The sequence below is a fragment of the Podarcis bocagei genome (genome assembly GCF_964188305.1).
Source record: "Podarcis bocagei genome assembly, chromosome: 7".
Lineage (NCBI taxonomy): Eukaryota > Metazoa > Chordata > Lepidosauria > Squamata > Lacertidae > Podarcis > Podarcis bocagei.
Window position 1 is genome coordinate 84896708 of NC_138132.1, and position 22808 is coordinate 84919515.

The 22808-nt window shown below is 50.1% G+C and overlaps 1 protein-coding gene across 1 annotated transcript in view; it reads left to right on the plus strand.

The window, feature by feature from the left end:
• WSCD2 (WSC domain containing 2) overlaps positions 1 to 22808 on the plus strand; it is a 91986-nt gene that overhangs the window by 19841 nt on the left and 49337 nt on the right. Inside the window, exon 2 of the mRNA XM_081203098.1 lies at positions 8499 to 9489. Within this exon, the coding sequence (XP_081059224.1) occupies positions 9108 to 9489 (382 nt within the window). The 5' untranslated portion in view covers positions 8499 to 9107. The remainder of the gene's footprint in view (positions 1 to 8498; positions 9490 to 22808) is intronic.

The following is a 22808-nucleotide window of genomic DNA, read 5'->3' on the forward strand; positions in this document are numbered from 1 at the left end:
AGTATACCTGAAGGAGCGTCTCCACCCCCATCGTTCAGCCTGGATGCTGAGGTCCAGTGCCGAGGGCCTTCTGGCGGTTCCCTCCCTGCAAGAAGTGAGGTTACAGGGAACCAGGCAGAGGGCCTTCTCGGTAGTGGCACCCACCCTGTGGAATGCCCTCCCACCAGATGTCAAAGAGATAAACAACTACCTGACTTTTAGAAGACATCTGAAGGCAGCCCTGTTTAGGGAAGTTTTTAATGTCTGATGTTTTATTGTACAGTGGTTACGTACTTAATTCGTTCCAGAGGTCTGTTCTTAACCTGAAACTGTTCTTAACCTGAAACTGTTCTTAACCTGAAGCACCACTTTAGCTAATGGGGCCTCCCGCTGCAGCTGCACCGCTGCTGCACGATTTCTGTTCTCATCCTGAAGCAAAGTTCTTAACCCGAGGTATTATTTCTGGGTTAGTGGAGTCTGTAACCTGAAACGTATGTAACCCGAGGTACCACTGTATATTTAATATTCTGTTGGGAGCTGCCCAGAGTGGCTGGGGAGACCCAACTAGATGGTTGGGGTATTAACAACAACAACAACAACAACAACAACAACAACAACAACAACAACAACAGTACAGTGGTACCTCGGGTTACATACGCTTCAGGTTACATATGCTTTAGGTTACAGCTCCGCTAACCCAGAAATAGTACCTTGGGTTAAGAACTTTGCTTCAGGATGAGAACAGAAATCGTGCTCTGGCAGCGCAGCGGCAGCAGGAGGCCCCATTAGCTAAAGTGGTGCTTCAGGTTAAGAACAGTTTCAGGTTCAGAATGGACCTCCAGAACGAATTAAGTACTTAACCTGAGGTACCACTGTATGTATGTATGTAAATGAGAGTCATCATAGTGATCCGTAATTAAAAGTAAAAGTCGGCAAATGTGTCCTCTTTTTCTGTTCTTCAAAATATGGCAACCCATCCTTTCCTCAGGCTAACAGGCCCCCATTTGAGAAGGGCAGCTGCACAACAAAGAGGATGCAGAGAAGCAAACTACCCATCTGAATATCTGTAATTTACTCTCCAGACAAACCGCTTGAATGGCACGTTGCCGGTCCACAGAACAAAAGCTGGCACTTGGCTGAGGCCAGGCTGTAGCATTTAAAACAAAGGGAATTATGCAACCAGCCAAAACAAGAGACGAGCATTGCTTCAACATGCTTCCTTCTGCTTCTCCTCCTACCAGGGGAGAGGGCTTGGGTGGGATTCTGCGCCTGAGATTCTGGAGGGAGAAAATCCATCTAGCATCCTTCCTCACTCTGGGCAATTGGAGGCCTTGGGGAACTCCCTGTCTCCCTCTCTCTCTTACACGCCTGTTTGTGATCCCCAGGGAAGAGACCCTGCCTGGCACAGAGGCATACCTAGGCTCCTTTGCGTCCTTGGCAAGGAGCTCCATTGGTGCCACGCACACCCCGTCTCTCCCAGAGGAGCGGAGGAGCAGCCCAGGGAGCGCAGGGGTGGGCAGGCTCCTAGCCACTCCGAGACAGAGTGGAGAAGTGTGATTTTCACTCCCCGTTCCATGCCTAACCAACCCCTAGTTATTGCCCTTGAGATTGTTTTCTTCCTCCAGGAGAGCCAGTGATCTGAGAGTCTGTCATGGATCTGATGGGCGGTCAGACGTAGAGGCAGTGGCGTTGCAACAGGGGGGAGCAGGGGGCGGTTAGCCCTGGGTGCCATGTCTGGGGAGGGGGTGACAAGAAGGCACCCCGTGGCAGCTCGTGGTGGCGCGAGCAGCCATTGCACCACTGTAGCCGCATGTAGAGGATTCTCCATTCGCGGCTGCAGCCGCAAGCAGAGGATCACTGCGCTGGCAGCAAACCGCTATGTAATAATAATAATAATAATAATAATAATAATAATAATAATAATAATAATAATAATATCTTTATTGTCATTGCCCCCTTCGGGGACAACGAAATTACTTGACTGCTCCTTAAAAACACTAATTAAACAGTACAGTATACTACAGCAAGGGAGATTAGACGACTTTCAAAGTCCGGGCTTCCCATTCAGGGCCGAGATCGCTCTGGAGAAGAAGCTGTTCTTAAGACGACTCGTTCTTGTCTTCATCGTCCTGTATCTCCGTCCCGACGGCAAGAGCTCGAAGAGACAGTGACCAGGATGCGATGGATCTTTTACTATGTCCAGTGCCTTCCTATGGCACCTTGTGGCATAAATCTGCCACAAGGTGGAGAGTGGGCAGTGCATGTGCAGCGACTCCACCGTCAGTCGCTGGGCAGGAGGGCGGAGGGTTGGGGTGGAGAGCCATCCGCAGCAGAAGAGCCTGCCGCAGAGATCTGACCGATGGGCGGCCTCTTCCCTGGACTCAACTCTCGGGCCCTTGACTCTCAACCTGGCGCCCCTCAGAGCCCGGCGCCCGGGTGCCCCACACCCCTAGCGCCTATGGGTAATACGGCCCTGGCAGGAGCCACAGCTAAGGAATGAGAGCCAGCCACTTTTGGAGGCAGTTCAATCTCTGGTTGCACAGCAACACTGGCGGAGGAACGGGAGTGCGCAGGGAGTGGACCATCCCTGGCACCACTATTCCGATAGGGTGCCATTGCGGTGCCCCCCGACACATGCTGTGCACCCCCCTGCGCACCGGGTGCCATGCCCCCACAGGTGGCACGTCACGCCCCCAGAATGCGGGCCACACCCCTGGGATGTGCGCCACCCCCGGGGGGCACCAGCCACGCCCCCGCCTGCTCTCCACCCCCGGTAGCAGAGCATGCAGCTTTGCCACTGCACAGCAGCAGAGAAAATTGCGAAGTCCACATCCATGCAACTCCATGCACCTCTGCCTGGCTCAGAGAAACCCCCGCAAAACCGAATCCAAGCACTGCTCCATAGGAATTGTTGTTCTACAATTCCGTTCACCATATAGATGGGTTTAGGAAGCATTTCTGTATCCTTCTGCTGTGCTGAAGAAGAATTCCACGCAACAGTGGGTATATCCGGAATCACTGGATGTCATAAAACAAAGTTTTATGGCTTGTTTTTCTCCAGATAAGAATCTGGCCCATTGCTTCTTTCAGAGACTTGCATAGCCCGCAAAGACTTTCAGAGACCTATGAGACTTATGTTTATTTGGTTCTATGTTTTCAAGAGAATCCATCAAGAGTGCATATTTTGTGACTTTCAGAGATTTAGAAGATTTCTGTTTATTTGGTTTTGCAGAGAGTGCATATTTCTTATATTTCATATTGTTCAGTGTTCTGTACAGATTATATAAAGAGTTTATACAGTGGTGCCTCGCAAGACGAAAAGAATCCGTTCTGTGATTCTCTTCATCTAGCGGTTTTTTCGTCTTGCGAAGCAAGCCCATTGAAGGATTAGCGGATTAGCGCTATTAACGGCTTTTAGCGGCTTATCTGCTGATCGGATCAGCTGATAAGCGGCTTAGCGGCTTAGAAAAAGGGGGGGAGGAGGAAAAAAACCCAGCAGGAACTCGCAAGACATTGTCGTCTTGCAAAGCAAGCCCATACAGTGGCGTAGCGTGGGGGGTGCCAAGGGTGCCGGCCGCACCGGGCGCAACATCTGGGGGGGCGCGAGTCCAGAGGGAAGGGACAAGTTCCTTCCTCCGCCGGGCTCCCCGCAGCCACCGCCAGCCTTGCGCCCTAGCGCGCGCGCCCCCCGCCGCTGCTGCGGCTGCGCTCCACTCACTGCTCGCAGGAGGAGCAGCCGCTGCAGCAGCGCCGCCACCGCCACCGACGCCTGGCCGGCACGGGCAGCCTCTGCACCCCGACGCGCCACCGGGCCTCGCCGCGCCCTGCGCTCCCCAAAAACCTCTGAGAGGAAGCCGGTGGGCGGGCGAGGCCCGGCTAAGCCTCTCGCCAGCGGGTTAAGAGGCTTTCGGTTTCGTCAGCAAGTTTGGCGGGCTTGCTCACGAGTAAATGAGTGGTGGATCATCCCCCTAAGGGTGTGTGTGTGTGCGCTAAAGAAAGGCTTCCGGTTTAAGTTCTTTGTTATGCTGAATGTTTATCTTTTAAAGATACATAGTAATAATAAAAATAAATGAGAAAAACGAAAGGTGTTGGATTTTGCTGTGCATGGTCCCTTTGGGAACTGGCAAGGTGGGTTTTGAAGCTACTGCTGCAGAGTGGCGTAGCGTGGGGGTGCAGGGGGGCCCGGCCGCACCGGCCGCACTGGCCGCAACATCTGGGGGTTAGGGTTAGGGGCGCAAATCCACTGGTTAGGGGGCGCAAATTACTTGCCTTGCCCCGGGTGCTGACAACCCACGCTACGCCACTGAGCCCATAGGAAATTCGTTTTGCGAAGCACCTCCAAAACGGAAAACTCTTTCGTCTAGCGAGTTTTCCGTCTTGCGAGGCATTCGTCTTGCAGGGCACCACTGTATTGACATTGCATTGTTGTACTTGGTCATTGTGTTGCCTTTAGATATTACTGATATTTGTTTGCAACACAGGGGTTTAAGTGTTTGGTTACTCAGAGAAACCCCTGACAGAGATGAGTTTGCCAGTCCTCCCCAACATTCCTGTGTAGGTTGAAGTGGAAGATTCTAGAAGGCCAGTTAACTATTCCCCCTCCCTCTTGTAACAATGAAAGGGCCCTGAAGTTGGTCGCAATAAACTTTCCGCTTCAGAGACCAAGATGTGTTTGAATAATTACACGAGGAAGCAGAATTAAAACATTTATTTATACTCCATGCCGTCTACACCAGCGATATTTTAAACTTAATCATCTCAAGACAGATGGTGGAACATTTGGGCCTATTAAATTAATGGCATTCAATGTTCTCCATTTATTTTCTTCTCGGTTATTTTTGGACATTTGTCATATTTTTTTCTTTTCTTTTTTGCAATGGGAAAGAAATGAATAAAGGTAAACAATGGCTATGCCCAGAGCTGGAGTTTGCCACTACAAATGTCAGAGTCTCTTCCATGGAACATGGGAAAAAATGTTACTAATTATGCATTTATTTAGGACTTTTCACAACATTGGGAGTGTCCATTGTACTGCCACAATGCTGACAACAACCCGGTAATGTAGGTCTGTCTAATCAATACTAAGAGATTGCCAAGGGTGATGGAAAGTTAGAGTCCAGCAACATCTGGGCAGCCACAGCTTCTCCTGCACAATGTCTTTACTATCTGCATGAAAAGATAATAATAATAATAATAATAATAATAATAATAATAATTATTATTATTATTATTATTATTATTATTATTATTATTATTATTATTATTATTATTTATACCCTGCTCATCTGGGCAGCTTCCAACAAAATATTAAAATGCAGTAATGCATCAAACATTAAAAGCTTCCCTAAACAGGGCTGCCTTCAGATGTCTTTTAAAAGATATAAATTCAACAGGTGCTGCTATTCCCTGCAGGGCGATGCAGAGATGGGGAAAGCTGCATCTGTGGAATTTCTGCCTGAAAAGGTGTTTGAGGACAGGGAACAGTAGATTGCAAGGGTGGAAAAAGAGCCTCCTGTTGATTTATTGAGTCCTTGAGACAGTTGCTGTGTTTCATGTGGAAAGAGAAAGCAGTCGTCTGGGTGTGTTCCCCCCCCCCCCCTTTCCCAGATGAGCTGCGGAATCCATATTGCCCTTTTAAATTCTGGCAGTGGTTAACTTTAATTTTCAGTTTGGGTGTTTGCAGGGAAATTACAGGGAAGCCCAACACAAGCGGGGCCCCTTCACAGTCTTTGTGGTATCAAAATGCTTCCCCACCCCCTCCCTCCATCCTGTGTGTCTGTATTTAAGAGTGAAATGAGTCACAGTTAGTTAAACAGCTCTTTGAGGTGTTAAAAAACTAAAACTTCTTTTCACACACACACCAAAGAGTTGCTTTTTCCACTCAATAAACATTTCTGGGGTGAAGCAGCCCAGAACAGAGTAAACTTTACTTCCACCTCTGCTATTCGTTTTTGTCGCGGAGCAAAATACCCCATAATAAGCATGGACCAAATAGAAATCTTCTCCCACATGTGGAAGGGCTTGCAAAAAGTAAAGAAATGGGAGAATTAGCCTGACAGCTTGAAAAGTTACGTAGAAATCCAGAAAGGAGAAATGCAACAAATGGTGAAAATATGCAGTGCTTTTTTTCTGTGGGGACACATACACCTAAACATGTTGTGAGTCTTTGTGCTTTTGTACATTTACTGTATTTATTTTCCTCGATTTGAACTATAATATGGTGAATTTCTTGAGTAAAAATGAGAGTACAGTGGTACCTGGGGTTACGTACGCTTCAGGTTACAGACTCCTCTAACCCAGAAATAGTGCTTCAGGTTAAGAACTTTGCTTCAGGATGAGAACAGAAATCGTGCTCTGGCGGCGCAGCAGAAGGAGGCCCCATTAGCTAAGGTAGTGCTTCAGGTTAAGAACAGTTTCAGGTTAAGTACGGACCTCCGGAACGAATTAAGTACTTAACCCGAGGTACCACTGTACCCCTAAACATTTTTTTTTAGAAAAAACGCACTGAAAATACAGTGGCACCTCAGGTTAAGTACTTCATTCATTCTGGAGGTCCGTACTTAACCTGAAACTGTTCTTAACCTGAAGCACCACCTTAACTAATGAGGCCGTGGCTCCGCCGGAGCATGATTTCTGTTCTCATCCTGAAGCAAAGTTCTTAACCCGAGGTAATATTTCTGGGTTAACGGAGTCTGTAACCTGAAGTGTCTGTAACCTGAGGTACCACTGTATGGATAATCTGGCTAATGGGACAATCCCGTCTCTCAAGGAGTACGGGTTTGAGCCAAGGTCTCTACAGTCCAGGTTCATTTTATTGTGAGCGGCACCTGTCTGTCTCGAGAGACAATGGCGTGCACCTCTGGGGGTGAAGCCAAACTGCTGTCGGCAGCACCTGTAGCACAAGCCTGAGCAGTGTATATGGAAGTTCTGGGTTGCCCAGGAGACGGGGCAGAGGAAGGGGTGTGTGGTGGGTGCGGGCAGCCCCGGGTGTCACCACTGAGGGGGGTGACAAAATGCTGGGTGGTAGTGGGACACGGGTGGTGCTGTGGGTTAAACCACAGAGCCTAGGACTTGCCGATCAGAAGGTTGGCGGTTCAAATCCCCACGACGGGGTGAGCTCCCGTTGCTCGGTCCCTGCTCCTGCCAACCTAGCAGTTCAAAAGCACGTCAAAGTTCAAGTAGATAAATAGGTACCCTCCGGTGGGAAGGTAAACGGCGTTTCTGTGCGCTGCTCTGGTTCGCCAGAAGCGGCTTAGTCATGCTGGCCCCATGAAGCTGTACGCCTGCTCCCTCGGCCAGTAAAGCGAGATGAGCGCCGCAATCTGAGTTGTCTCCAACTTGACTTAACAGTCAGGGGTCCCTTTACCTTTACCTTACTCACCACAGGGCCTGCAGCGCACCCGAGCCATGCGTCTCTCCTGGGAGTGATGTGGTGGTTTGGGCGCATGCAGGATCTGCGCTGCCCAAACGGTCCTTTCACTGCCACCCCCTGTACTCCATATGCAGACTTTTCATTCATTGATTACAGAATATATAAAGGTAAAAGGTAAAGGACTCCTGGACCACGGGTGGAGGAAGGGGGTGCAGTGGGGGTGGTCCACCCCGGGTGTCATCCCGAGGGGGGGTGACATCGCCGTGCCCCCCTAGGATGCTTGTGGCGGGTGGCACCCCCCGGGCCACTCGCCGCGGGTGCCACCGTGGGCGGCTAGTCCGCCTCTGCCCTGGACAGTTAAGTCCAGTCAAAGGCGACTACAGGGTTACGACGCTCATCTCGCTTTCAGGCTGAGCGAGCCGGTGTTCGTCCACAGACAGCTTTCCGGGTCATGTGGCCAGCATGACTAAACTGCTTCTGGCGCAATGGAACACCGTGACAGAAACCAGAGCGCAAGGAAATGCCATTTACCTTCCTGCCACAGCTGTACCTGCCACTACACATTCAAAAGACTACCTGAGCAGTGAATGGGGGTATCAAGAGCACCCCAGACTGAGAGTTCAGGGCCCAATCCTGAGACCTAGGGGTGGTAAACTGGCAGGGGAGGGAGGGTAGATGCCCTCCAGGAATGGGGATTAAATTATGGGGGTTTAATGAGGAGGGGGAAGACCATGTGTGCCACCTGGAGTTCCTCAGAGAAGAAGGTAGCATTTAAACATAGTAAATCAAGAAAACAAACAAATAAATCGCATGTTGTCCCAGAAGTCCTTTCTTTCTCCTAGCCCAACTCACTTCTGTTATGAGAACTCTTGTGGGGAGAGTTCAGGCAATGAAGCGAAAGCTTCCCCTTTACCTGCACAATCCTTTTGATGCCAACATGACGCAGGTATACTCCCAATTTTATGTGTAGCTTAGCCTTGAGAGGGGAAGAAAAACAGGCAACAGAACCCCGGAGCTCCAGAGATGAATATGGTTGAAGTTCCCTGTTTCATATAATAAGCAGCCACTCGCTGGTTTCCAGCCTCCAGCGTATAATTCATCCTCCTGCTCTCTCTTCCTGACACGTTTTCTCCTCTTTGATTTCCAGGTAGAGCGTTCTCGTTTGGATGCTGCCACAGTGAGCGGAGGTTTGTTTCGCAAAGTTCCCAGCGGTTCCTTTATTCCTAGGAAGTCCCTGGATATGTCGCCATTCTTTGCCTGAAAGGAGAGTCCCTCCTGCCTCTTCTGTTTGAGGTGTGACGTCAAAACAACCCATCCCATCAGCCAAGGGGATCCAGTTGGCTTTCAAACGGCTTTCGGAACACATCACTCTCCCAAACATGATCCCTCCGTCGATGGAATCTCTGGGCCAGATTCTGAGGGGATGTGAATGGGAGGCAAAGGCGCCAACAGAAAACGATGCTTTGAGAAAGCACCACCTTATGTCAGAGCAAGACTGATCTCTATAATAAGACAATACACCTTTCCAAGTCTAGGCCTGGGGGACCATTAGAATCTAGAGGTGTTTGGGGCACCCAATATGTCAAAATGCCGCATTTGATCCATCGACACTAACACACCGTCTCCCTTCTGTTTTGGCCTTTGACATCCACCACAATTTATTCTGCCTGCTTGGGAATTCCTGGGCAAGCTCAGAGCTGGAGCCTTTCTGCCCGTTGCAGATTTGTGCCCAGTCAAAGAACGTAATGAAACCGGTATGGCCAAGCTCCTGCTAAAGTTCCAGCGGTATTTTCGGCGGAAACCCATCCGCTTCTTCACGTTGATTGCCCTCTACCTGACGGCTGGGAGTTTGGTGTTCCTCCATGCTAGCTTCACCGGAGAGGTGAGAGTCACGGAGAATGTACCCAGGGCCAATGACGGGCCCGGGAATGGGATAGAAGCCCAGTCTTTGGTGACGCTACAACTTGGCCGGGAGATTAAAGAGACACCGGAATCGTTGACAGTGGCCCGGAGGTATGGCTCTTGGTTTAAGAGCCCTTCCAAGGATACAGCGGCGAGGAGCAAGATAGGGGACTACGGCGGGACTTGGAGTAGAGCTCTCAAGGGCAGGAACGTACGAGAGAAGGAAGAAGATAGAGGTAACATCTCCTTTGAGCGGTTACCATATTTTTCGCTCTATAGGACGCACCTTTTCCCCTCCAAAAATTAAGGGGAAATGTGTGTGCATCCTATGGAGCGAATGCAGGCTCCTTGGCTTCAGTGATAGCAATGCGAAGCCTCTGGAGCACAGAGGGCGCGCTCCCTCCGTGCTCCAGAGGCTTCGCGTTGCTTTCGCTGAAGCCTGGAGAGTGAGAGGGGTCAGTGCACACCAACCCCTCTTGCTCTTCAGGCTTCAGGGATAGCCGCCTGAAGCCTTTGGAGCACAGCACGAGTTCCCACTGCGCTCCGAAGTCTTTGGGTTCCTTTTGCTGAAGCTGGGAGAGCAAGACTGGGAATAGCAAAACTCTGAAGTCTTCGGGTTCCTTTTGCTGAAGCTGGGAAGGGGCTCCGCTTCTCCTGCCGCTTCGCTGAAGGGGCGCTGAGCAGAGAGGGGAAAATTCCCCCCCCCTTGTTCTCCCCCTCTAAAACAAGGTGCGTCCTATGGTCGGGTGCGTTCTATAGAGTGAAAAATATGGCATATGGGAGGCAAATGAAAGCTTTTGGTTTGGAATGGAACGTAAAAGTTTTGCCGGGTTTTCTGAAATCCAGCCTCTTTTCCTTCCCTGTTTGTTTGTTTGTTTGTTTTGCAAACGTCTTCTCTCTACAGCTCACATCCTTATGAAGACTACGTCAAATATTCCCCTGGTTTGAATTTGGGCTCAAAAATAATGATTACCAAACATTCAGAATCTGAAATTCAATTCTGTCTCTTGCTTTTGCTTTTGTTCCATTCTGAACTTTTGCTGCTGCTTCCTCCTTCTCCCTGGTTGGGTGATCCCGACCAATCAGGGATCACAGTGCAGCCAGTTCCAGCCAATCAGGGAGCCCAGCAAATAAACATATCAATGTTTTGTTGTTTCTTTCTTTATTTTACTTTCATAAGTAAGATGTTTCTTTCTTTAATTTACTTTCCTATTTTATTTCAATATGTTTATAAATGACCCGTGTCGGTCATTTCTGGCCAAAAAATAGGGGGAAGTGTGGATAATAAAATAAGAAGAAAAAGAATTAGAATAAAAATTTGAAAAGAAGAAGCAAGCAGTAACCTGGTTATGATTTCTGCTTGTTGTAGTTGACTGGGGGAGTGGCTGTTTACAAAACTGAATTAGGCCTCAGTCACAAGGCAGTTTATTCTGCTTTCATGGCATCTCGCTAACTATGAGTTTCTGCATTTCATTTGAGCTTTCACGGGACATAGAAACCTCTTCCAGAAATATAGCAGAATATGGTGCAAGTTTAATGCTTATTTCCATATAATTTGCTTCCAGATATTATAAGCAATATGGAAATGAGTGCTTGAACTTTCTCTGTGCTCCCTGTATTTCTGGAAGTGGCTTTTCCATCGTATGAAAGCTCAGATATAGCGCTGAAATCAACAGTTATGGAAATGTCGTGAAAATGGAATCAGCAGTCATGCAAATGCAGCCTTAGTGAATTGGATGATTTTCTGATACTATGAAAAGAAATCATAGTAAGCTCTCCTCTACAAAGTCAGGACATCGATCTTTGTAGCCCAGAACGGTCTGCTCAGTGATGGCATTCTCTCCCCTTGGTGTGGATTTTAAAGCAGGTTACAGTAAGCCACACTTTTTCAAATTGCATCTTCTTCAATAAGACTGCCCCTCCCCCCATCTGTTTTTTTTTTAAAATCACTGTTAAATGTGGCAGCCCTCATCAGCTTTGATTATTTTTATTTATAATTATGTTGGGAACCACCTTGGGTGGGCTAGGAAAATAGAATTTCATAGGAAAATAGAAACAACAATATTTGTTCTCCAAAAGCATCCATTAAAACGTGCCGATGAATTCTTTTAAAAACCAAATCAATTGCAAATGAATGTGGACATTAAGAGAACCAAACTTAAGACTGAAAAACACTTACAGCTTTGCCCACCAAAACCTTTGCTCCTTGCTCCCCCAGAATTTGCCACCTGAGGCAATTGCCTCACTCTGCCTAAGGGTAGGGCCGGACCCAAGTGTTGGGGGTGGCTGGAGCGCCTTGTTTTCCTACTCCAAGAGTCAGATGTGCGGCTGATTTGGCTCAGGTCAGGTGTTCTTCAAAGCCAAAAGCCCAGGCATCATCACATCCCTTTCATTTTGCTCCGCTGATGGTGTCTTTTGACTGGTGACTTATGGGGACTGTCTGGAGAGCACTTAGTGCCTTGAAGGCCTCATTTACTCTACCTGACAGGTTGCTTATATTTTTGGAGAGGAGAGGATGCCGCCGTGCCGCTGCTTCATTCATTACAAAGTAGAAGGGCAGCTCAGAGGCTCCTCTGTCATTCCGATGCCATAGTCCCCAGAACCCCTGTTAACATGTCGTGAGCAAAATGTGGAGACAGAGGGAAGTTTTTTCTCCCCATCTCACAATCCCAGAACATCCGAGGAACCTGAATATTGGAAGATCCAGGACTTTATTATTATTATTATTAATAATAATAATTTATATCCTGCCCTCCCCAGCCGAAGCCGGGCTCAGAGCGGCTAACAACAATAAAAGTAACACAGCATTCTAAAATCAACTCATTCTAAAATCAATTCAGAATCAAACTAATGGCAACCATTGGACTAGAGTTCTGTGAGGATTACCAAAGGAGGGGGTCAGACTGTGCCTTGGCCAAAGGCCTGGTGGAACAGCTCTGTCTTGCAGGCTCTGTGGAAAGATGTCAAGTCCCGCAGGGCCCTAGTCTCTTGTGACAGAGCATTCCACCAGATCGGGGCCACGGCCGAAAAAGCCCTGGCTCTGGTTGAGGCCAGCCTAACCTCCCTGTGGCCCGGGACCTCCAAGATGTTTTTTGTTTGAAGACCGTAAGGTCCTCCGTGGGACATACCAGGAGAGGCGGTCCAGTAGGTACGTGGGTCCTAGGCTGTATAAGGACTTCTGCATGCAGCTCAGGGTTAAACCCTGGAACTCCCTGCCACAGGAGGCAGGGATGACCACCAACCTAGATGGCTTTCAAAGAGGATTGGACAAATTCATGAAGGAGGAGAAGGCTACCAAGGACCACTAGCCAGGATGACTATGTTCTGCCTCCCCAACCAGGAGCAGAAAGTGCTCTTCTGCTTGGGTCATACTTTTGGGTTTCCATTTGGGGCAGGATGCTGGACTAGATGGGCCACTGGCCTGTTCCAGCAGGCTCTCCTCCTCAAATCGTAGAATTATAGAGTTGGAAGGGACCACGAGGGTCATCCAGTCCAACCCCCTGCAACACGGGAAGATTTTGCCCAAAGTGGGGCTTGGACCCACAACCCTGAGATCAAGAGTCTCATGTTCTACCAAAATGAGCTATCCCAAATGTAAAAAATTTGCACTGTTCCCATACCGGGTCTTGAACCCAGACCACCTGGGTGAAAACCAGGAATCCTAACTGGTGGGTCTTAGGTTCTTATAATTTGCAAAGGAGAGGGCTATCGATGGACACCCGGCAATGGTGACTATGCTCTGCTTCCACAGTGAGTGATGCTTCTGAATGCCAGTTGTGTGGTTAATGGTAAGGTTAATGGGCTAAATAAGGCCACAACTTTATTGGCTACAGATGATGAGCATATTGGCCTAGGCATTGGTGCTAACCAACTATATCTGGCTTCAGCCCGTCCGCTAGAAGTCCAGGAAGGGTTAAGAAGAAGAAGAGTTTGGATTTGATATCCCGCCTTTCACTCCCTTTAAGGAGTCTCAAAGCGGCTAACATTCTCCTTTCCCTTCCTCTCCCACAACAAACACTCTGTGAGGTGAGTGGGGCTGAGAGACTTCAAAGAAGTGTGACTGGCCCAAGGTCACCCAGCAGCTGCAGGTGGAGGAGCAGAGACGCGAACCCGGTTCCCCAGATTACGAGACTACCGCTCATAACCACTACACCACCAGTAGGGGGAGTCCTGCTGATGCACATCAACTAGGAACTCCCCCAGGGTCACCGTTCGGGGGCGTGCCTTGGGCCCTGGCCTCCATAGGCTTCAGACAGGGTCATGCCCCCCAGAATCCTTTATCGGACTACCCTTCAATATGCGGGGCAGGTGATGGCACTTCCTCCCCTCATCCATCTACAGAACAATACCAATGCCTCACCGCCAGTACCAAGAAAGTTGTGGCGATTTGCTATGAGTTAGGCGAAAAACCAAGTGGCTAGTGCCAATTTGCCAAGTGGAAAATTTCCTATCAGGCCCCTCGATGGTGACCAACCAAGGTCCATAGCAAGGTCCAGGAGTGAAAACCTTAAAGGGCGGGAGGGTGGGAAACAGGAACAGCTGGTAGGCAGCAAAAGAGGGAGATCCCCGGCCTCGCCTGCCTTAAATAGGACAGGCCACGCCCCCGGAGCCAGCCGATTGGCTGGCCAGGGGGTGACACGGCCGGGGATTCCCCCAATTGCGCAGGGGCTTGATTCCAGCCGCCATGCGCATGGTAGGGCTGTGAAGCCCTCAACTCCACCTCCTCTGCAGGGCGGAAGTGGCTTTGCTGGAAACCACAGGAGGGGAGAGCGCCACTTTTCTGCTCAGATCCTGCTTGCCACAGGGCATCTTGTTGCCCACTGCGAGAACTGGATGTTAGACTAGATGGGCCACTTGCCTGATTATGCATTGGCTCCCAGTACGTTTCCGAGCACAATTCAAAGTGTTGGTGCTGACCTTTAAAGCCCTAAGCGGCCTCAGTCCTGTATACCTGAAGGAGCGTCTCCACCCCCATCGTTCAGCCAAGACACTGAGATCCAGCGCCAAGGGCCTTCTGGTGGTTCCCTCATTCCGAGAAGTGAGGCTACAGGGAACCAGGCAGAGGGCCTTCTTGGTAGTGGCGCCCGCCCTGTGGAACGCCCTCCCATCAGATGTCAAGGAAATAAGCAGCTACCTTATATTTAAAAGACATCTGAAGGCAGCCCTGTTTAGGGATGTTTTTAATATATAATGCTGTATTGTTTTAACACTTGATTGGGAGCCGCCCAGAGTGCCTGGGGAAACTCAGCCAGATGGGTGGGGTATAAATAATAAATTATTATTATTATACAGTGGTACCTCTGGATGCGAACAGGATCCATTCTGGAGCCCCGTTTACATCCAGAGCAGAACGCAACCCGCGTCTGCGCATGCGCGGGTTGTGATTTGCCGCTTCTGCACATGTGTGAGCGACGAAACCCGGAAGTAATGCGTTCTGTTACTTTCGGGTCGCCATGGAAAGTAACCTGAAAATGCTCAACCTGAAGCGACTTCAACCCGAGGTATGACTGTATATTATTATTCAGCCGGCTCGCCTTATATCCTGATATTCTTATGTTCATATCATGCGTTTCTGAATATTATGCCAGATATCTGGATTAGTGCAAAGCTGAGATCCAGGGCAGGGAAGCCTTTTCAGCCTGAGGGAACAGTTCTTCATGTGGCCAGAGGCAATAGTTGATGGAGCACAGGATGCGAAACTTGCCAGGCATGAGGCATCCTCACAGCTCAGGGATAAAGCGACTCAAGGAGGCCCTGGGGGAAGGCCAGCGAGGGCCGTGTCCTATGGAAAGTTCAGAGGGTCAGTCAGAGAGACAGACGGACCCATTCCGCCCAGTTTAGACGAGCATCAAAGCTTCACTTGGCCATCTTTAGGTACCAGCACTGAAGGCTTTCGCCATACGCCCATCACAAAAACAGCACCACCTGTGAACAAGACCACAGAGTAATAGAGTTGGAAGGGACCACAGCGGTCATCTAGTCCAACCCCCTGCAATGTGTGAGACTTGAATCCATAAGAGCCAACTCTTAGGAGCTGTGGGGGCTTTGCCCCCCCTAGTAAAATATTGGGGGGGGGGCGCAAAGTTGATGAGCATTCCCATTCAAATGGTGTGTGCGCGCACTGTGTCATGTGATGGATCATGCGGGGCGGGGTTTTATCCGAGCCCCCGCAATACTTTGTTCAGATTGGCACACCCTGCTTGAACCCACAGCCCTGAGATTAAGAGTCCCATGCTCTACTGACTGAACTATAAGTGTATGTATATGTTTGTGGGGTCGGCACACTCAGGAGAAGGGCAAGGTTTGCAGAAGGTCAAACGTTCTTTCAGAAAGAATCGGCAGCGGCGGCAGGATGGGTGGTTGATTGGGTTTATCCAGAACAGCCCGCTGAAAGGTTAGCAGGCTCAGTGGGCACAGAATGCTGTCAATCTGGGAAATGGTGTGGAATGGAGTCTCAGAGCCGGCCCACCTGTGAGGCACAGTGAGGCGGTTGCCTAAGGGTGGCACACTCCCAAGGGTGATGGTGGGGCATAGCAGGGGTGGGTGGGGATATGAAACACCCCACCCTTGCCCATCCCATCCTGGAAGAAGGCATGGGTGGCTGCTGGGAGCTGGGGTGCTTACGCTGCAGCATTTTGTTGCAGTTCTGATTTGCCACAGCCATCAAAGAGTCCACCCTCTTGCAAAAAAGCTTGTTACACCCTGATGTCATCTTTTCAGGAATTCTCCAGTTGCCTCTAGATTTGCTTCCCTCGTTCGAAGTCGCCAGGGCACCCCTTTCCAACGCCAGCTCCCCTCCAAACCAAAACAGTGGCGACATTTCCTTCTTCACGAGTTTTTGGCTCGGTTGCCACGCTCTGTGAACAAAGGAGAGGGGGCTGGACCCGTTTGGGGGAACATATTTGGCCGGGCTCATTACTTTAATTCGAAATGACAATCAGAGAATCTCTACCAGATGGTGAGTGAAGACTCAACTGTCAGTGGCGGCACAGTCGGCCATTGCGTTCCCAGCCATATGCAAGGTGTCTGCAACAATTAACCTCCGCTAGGACGGCTCCTAATTCCTAATGAGGGTGACAGCGATTGGCCTTGGGAAATAACGGCATCACTCGACGTGGGTGAGCAGTGTCTGTCGCTGACACACGCCCCTCCATTGACTCTCGTAAAAAGGTGGGCGAGGAGATGCAAATCGTTCCCCCATTCAACGCAACAGCTTCCCCTTTCTAGATGGCTGTGTTTGTTTGGAGTAGGGCTGCGTCGAAAGCCGACTCCAGCCCTGCTCCTCTGCAAGAGTATCCAAAGAGCCTGCCAATGGGCGCCCCTCTGGCCACCATCCTCTTCTCACAGTGGCCAAGAAGATGCTCCAAAGAGAAACTAGTGAGCAGGACCTGAGCACAAGAGCAACGCTCCCTGGTTTCCAGGGGCGTAGCATGGGTTGCAGGCACCCGGGGCAGAACAAATGCTGCAACCTCTGGTAGACTGGCCAGCAGAGTCTCTGCTTGCAAACTAGCCCCAACCTGGGAGCGGAGAAACATGAAACCAGGGGCGCCAGTGTGTTACCTCACCCTCCTGTCTTTGCAGCTAGGCGCTCTGGACAATGCATGCGGCTATAATAATAATAATAATAATAATAATAATAATAATAATAATAATAATAATAATAATAATTTACCCCGCCCATCTGGCTGGGCTTCCCCAGCCACTCTGGGCAGCTTCCAAAAAAATATTAAAATACTGCAATACATCAAACACTAAAAGCTTCCCTAAACAGGGCTGCCTTCAGATGTCTTCTAAAAGTCTGGTAGTTGTTGTTCTCTTTGACATCTGGTGGGAGGGCGTTCCACAGGGCGGGTGCCACTACCGAGAAGGCCCTCTGCCTGGTTCCCTGTAGCTTTGCTTCTCGCAGTGAGGGAACCGCCAGAAGGCCCTCGGCGCTGGACCTCAGCGTTCGGGCAGACTGATGGGGGTGGAGACGCTCCTTCAGGTATACTGGACCGAGGCCGTTTAGGGCTTTAAAGGTCAGCACCAACACTTTGAATTGTGCTTGGAAACGTACTGGGAGCCAATGTAGGTCTTTCAAGACCGGTGTTATGTGGTCTCTGCGGCCGCTCCCAGTCACCAGTCTAGCTGCTGCGTTCTGGATTAGTTGTAGTTTCTGGGTCACCTTCAAAGGTAGCCCCACGTAGAGCGCGTTGCAGTAGTCCAAGCGGAAGATAACCCAATGCTTTCCCACCTTCCTCTCCCTCCTCAGTGGATGCCGATGGCGGCCTCCTCCTCCCTTTTGGGTAGCCTAGGCGTGGGGCTTGCAGAGGCGACCCTTTGCCAGCCATGAGGAAAAGGAGTCACTGCAGCACCAAAGGCCCAGCCTGGGCAGGGATTGGCTCCATGCGGCTCCAGCCTCAATGAGGAAGCCTGTCATGGGGGCACCTTGTTGTACCCCCTCAGAAATCTGCGGTCAGGGCCACGGGTCCCCCTGCCCTCATGCTATGCCACTGATGGTTTCCCACAACTGGTACAGTCCCTCCAAGTGTCCCTATTTTCAAGGGACAGTCCCAGATTTACAGAACCCGTCCCGGTTTCTGATTTGATCCCCAAATCTCCCACTTTTCCTTAGGATATCCCTATTTCCATCGGAGAAATGTTGGAGGGTATGGAGTTATGCGACACCCGAGCCAAGTAGATAAGTAACTATGCAACCTTTAGAAGACATCTGAAGGCAGCTCTGTATAGGGAAGTTTTAAAAAAATGTTTAATGTTGTATTATGTTTTTATATATGTTGGAAGCTTCCCAGAGTGACTGGGGCAACCCCATCAGATGGGTTCAGTACAATTATTATTATTTAAAGGTAAAGAGACCGCTGACCATTAAGTCCAGTCATGGACGACTCTGGGGTTGCAGCACTCATATCGCTTTACTGGCCGAGGGAGCCGGCCTTTGTTCGCAGACAGCTTCCGGGTCATGTGCCCAGCATGACAAAGCTGCTTCTGGCGAACCAGAGCAGCGCACGGAATGCTGTTTACGTTCCTGCTGGAGTGGTACCTATTTATCTACTTGCACTTGACGTGCTTTTGAACTGCTAGGTTGACAGGAGCAGGGACCGAACAACGAGCGCTCACCCCGTTGCTGGGATTCGAACCACCATCCTTCTGATCAGCAAGCCCTAGGCTCTGTGGTTTAGGCCACAGCACCACCTGTGTCCCATTATTATTTAGGACACCCCTATTTTCACTGCAGAAATGTTGGAGGGAATGCTGGTGTTCAGAAGCATTACAGCCTCTGACTGTAGAGGAAGAGCACAGCCATTGCGGCTAGTAGCATTTTGGCTCTCGGTACTTCCATATTATCACCTCAGTGTTTTTCTTCATGGATATATGTGTGTCAGTAACACAGAGCGACGAGGGAATTGAACTGAAAGTGGTAGCAAACTGTGAATGCTCCCATTCCAGCATTAATTTCAGAAGCTCTCCTGCTTTAGGTCAAAATTCGAGAGGAGGAGAGAATAAGAGAAAGGCGGAAGGAATGGAAGGGGATGGACTCTCCCCCTTGTAGCCATTTTGTGCATCCTAGGGCTGTGGTTCAGCTCAGAGGCTAGGCCAAAGCCTTCCCGGGTGAGGTGTCTTTTAAGGAGAGATTTTTGCAGAAGGGACTTGCCCGTTTTTATTAAAAAACGGAATGGCTAGAGATTTCTTTCTTTTTCCTTTCGGGAGCACGGATGCAGAATGAACACCCAGCATGTTTTCCTCACAGAGCCTGATGGCTTGTAAATCAAAGCATCGTCAGTATGCCGGAGAGCACTCTCAGCAGCCATGCCTAGCCTGTGGCTTAACAGGGCTGTCACCATGATTGATGATTCCCCAGACAGGGAGTGGAGGTTTTCGGGGAGAAAGAGGCTGGGAGAGTGGGAGAGACTGAGAGCTCGCACGCCACTTTGCGATGGCCATTGTTTCTGTGACACTCCGTGGCGATGGAGAGATGGAGTCCGAAGGGGCTGTGCTGGATAGCAGCGCCCCATCATTGGGGCAATGGAAGGTTGGTCCAGATCCTTGCATCCTTGGGCATCATCGTAGGGGAGGAAAATCCCTTGCTCCCTCATGCTGAGTCCTGGATCTTGGCTGATTTGGGTGTTTCCTCTTCTCCTCTCATTTAGGAACATTACTGATGAAGCTGGTGTGGTGGGGGAACGAGCTGGTTGACACTGGAATAACACTGAGCAGCCAGGGCAGGGCAGAACCACCCAGCCAGCAGGCTGGGGCAGTGGCGTAGCGTGGGGGGTGCAGGGGGGGGCCGGCCGCACCGGGCGCAACATCTGGGGGGTTAGGGGGCGCAAATCCACGGGTTAGGGGGCACAAATTACTTGCCTTGCCCCGGGTGCTGACAACCCACGCTACGCCACTGGGCTGGGGACAGTGTTTTTTTGCGGGGGGAGATCCAGAAAGGAGATATCACACACCATTGCTGCTCCTCTTTCGGCTGTTGAATGTTCCCAGGGGTGTCTTACCCAGAGAGGCTAGTAATAATAATAAAAATAAAAAATGTTTATTTATACCCCGCCCTTCCCTGTTCATAAACCGGGCTCAGAGCGGCAAACAACAAATTTGAAACACTTTAAAACATTTAATTATAAAAAAAGCAAAAAAAAAACAATATAAAAATGTGAATAACAATAAAATTCAAAAATCAATTAGATAATCCGCAGGGCTAGCTGGCTGAATTGGTCCTACTTGGGCCAGCGAGGAGACCAGGGGAGAATTAGCTGTGGGATCCCAGAGCAGGTAATCTTCATAAAAAGGGGAGGGGGAGGGAAGAGAAGGGAACTAAAAGATCAGGCTGGATTCAAATTAAAAGCCAGGTGGAATAGCTGTGTCTTACAGGCCCGACAGAAGGAGGTTAAATCCTGAGGGGCCGTAGTCTCATGGGACAGAGCATTTCAGCAGGTCGGAGCCATCACTGAAAAGGCCCTGGCCCTAGTGGAGGATAGTAGCGCAGGGCGCCAAGTTCTGGAGGGCACCAGGGAAGAGGTGGAGGATGGCTACGGCGCCTCCTGGTATCAGCTCACCACCTTCACCCTCTTCTGCCATGCTGCGCCGAAGCAGCGCCGCGCCCTGAGCCTCCGTCTGCCATGGCCACTGTGGCATGAAGCAGCCAGCTAAGCCGGGGGGCGCCATGTCCAGCCTCCGTCTCTTCTCCGCCGGAGGAGCCGTTCTCCAGCCGCTGCCTGCCTCTTCCAGCCCTGCCAGCAGCGCCGTCCTCCCTAAAAAAAACTCTGAGAAACAGGGGGGCGGGCGCCAGAGGGAGCTTTGCACCACGACGCCGGATATGCTTCAGACGGCCCTGAATGTTCCTCTTCCAGTGCCTGCTTCTCCCAGCCTCCCCTTTTCTCCCCTTTCTCATGCCATCTCAGGCAACAGGGGCAGAGGTGGTGGAGTATGCAGGCCCTAGCTGCTCCTCCTCCGCCGCCGCCACTGGCCTTAAGGTAAAGGTAAAGGGACCCCTGACCACTAGGTCCAGTCGTGACCGACTCTGGGGTTGTGGCGCTCATCTCGCTTTATTGGCCGAGGGAGCCGGCGTACAGCTTCTGGGTCATGTGGCCAGCATGACTAAGCCGCTTCTGGCGAACCAGAGCAGCACACGGAAATGCCATTTACCTTCCCGCTGGAGTGGTACCTATTTATCTACTTGCACTTTGACGTGCTTTTGAACTGCTAGGTTGGCAGGAGCAGGGACCGAGCAACAGGAGCTCACCCCGTCGCGGGGATTCGAACCGGCGACCTTCTGATCAGCAAGTCCTAGGCTCTGTGGTTTAACCCACAGTGCCACCCGCGTCTACCTAAGGCAATAGGGGCAGAGGTGGTGGGGTATGAAGGCCCTAGTTGCTCCTCCGCCGCCACCACTGGCAAAATATATTGGCCTGCTCCAGAGCTTTGCTGCTTCTTCCTAGGAGACAGGGACCAAGATCAGCTGGCCTTTGATATCATTTGAAAGCAGCCTTGCAAGAGATGGCTGGAGATATGGGGTGCTCCCCTAGTGGTGGGGTGGGGATTCAGCTGTTTACATTTCAATAATGTGAGCTAACCTGATTTGCTCTTGCTGAAAAGATACGCAAAGCGAAAAATTCACTTCTCCTTTAAAAGCCACAGCCCTCAAAGTTCAAACCTGTCCCTGTCTTCTGCCATACGCTGCCCATCATTGCTGCTTCCTCCTCCTCCTCTTGGAGGTCCAGATAAAGGGCCTCATCCTGGACAGTTGCTGGGCAGGGTCTTCTGAGAGCCACGCTCAATTTGGGTCCCTTGCTGTGTGCTGGTGTGACATGACTGGAGTCCAGCAAAGAGATGGGAGGCAGAAGGGGGCGTGGGGAATATTGTGCTAGCTTTCCTCATTGTTATATATTTAGTGCAGTATTTATTTATATGCTGCTCGGTTGTTTTAAAAAATCTCAAAGGGGTTTAAGAGAAAGGGGGGCAATAAAATTATTGCTAATAAAAACGAACAACAATGATTTGAAACTTTTGAAAAGTTAAAATAATGGTAGGATAAATAAAGCTGAACATATGGGTGGACTTTTCCAAACAAAAGTGTTTTTAGCAGGAGTCAAAAGGGGTGAAGGCATCTGTCTGATGTCCAAAGACAGGGAGTTCCACAGTGTACAAATGCTGCCACACTGAAATATTGATTTCTTTCAGCTGCAGAACAGGCTTTGTATGGCACCTGGAACTATGCCAGTTCTGCCAATCGACACAGTCGAGTGGGCATATATGGAGTTCATGCTGCTTGAATTTCTGTCCCGGTTTTCTAACATTTCTTTCACACTGCAGGTCCTGCTGTGTTGTGGAACTGTGGCTTGTTGATCTGTCTACTGGCATGTTGCGTGAATTGTCATTCACTCCCAGTAGGCACAACAACAAATGTCACTGGGCTTTGCTGCTACTCGACTGCACTTTCCACACATGCCTGCTTCTGCCCTTCCTGTGATTTCGCCCATGAAAACAGAAGGAAAGGACCCTGTGCTGTTTGTTGTTGTTTAGTCGTTTAGTCATGTCCAACTCTTCGTGACCCCATGGACCAGAGTACGCCAGGCACTCCTGTTTTCCACTGCCTCCCGCAGTTTAGTCAAACTCATGCTGGTAGCTTCGAGAATGCTGTCCAACCATCTCGTCCTCTGTCGTCCCCTTCTCCTTGTGCCCTCCATCTTTCCCAGCATCAGGGTCTTTTCCAGGGAGGCTTCTCTTCTCATGAGGTGGCCAAAGTATTGGAGCCTCAGCTTCAGGATCCGTCCTTCCAGTGAGCACTCAGAGCTGATTTCCTTCAGAATGGATAGGTTTGAGCTTCTTGCAGTCCATGGGACTTTCAAGAGTCTCCTCCAGCACCATAATTCAAAAGCATCATTTCTTCGGCGATCAGCCTTCTTTATGGTCCAGCTCTCACTTCCATACATCACTACTCGGAAAACCATAGCTTTAACCAAACGGACCTTTGTTGGCAAGGTTATCTCTGCTTTTTAGGATGCTGTCTAGGTTTGTCATTGCTTTTCTCCCAAGAAGCAGGTGTCTTTTAATT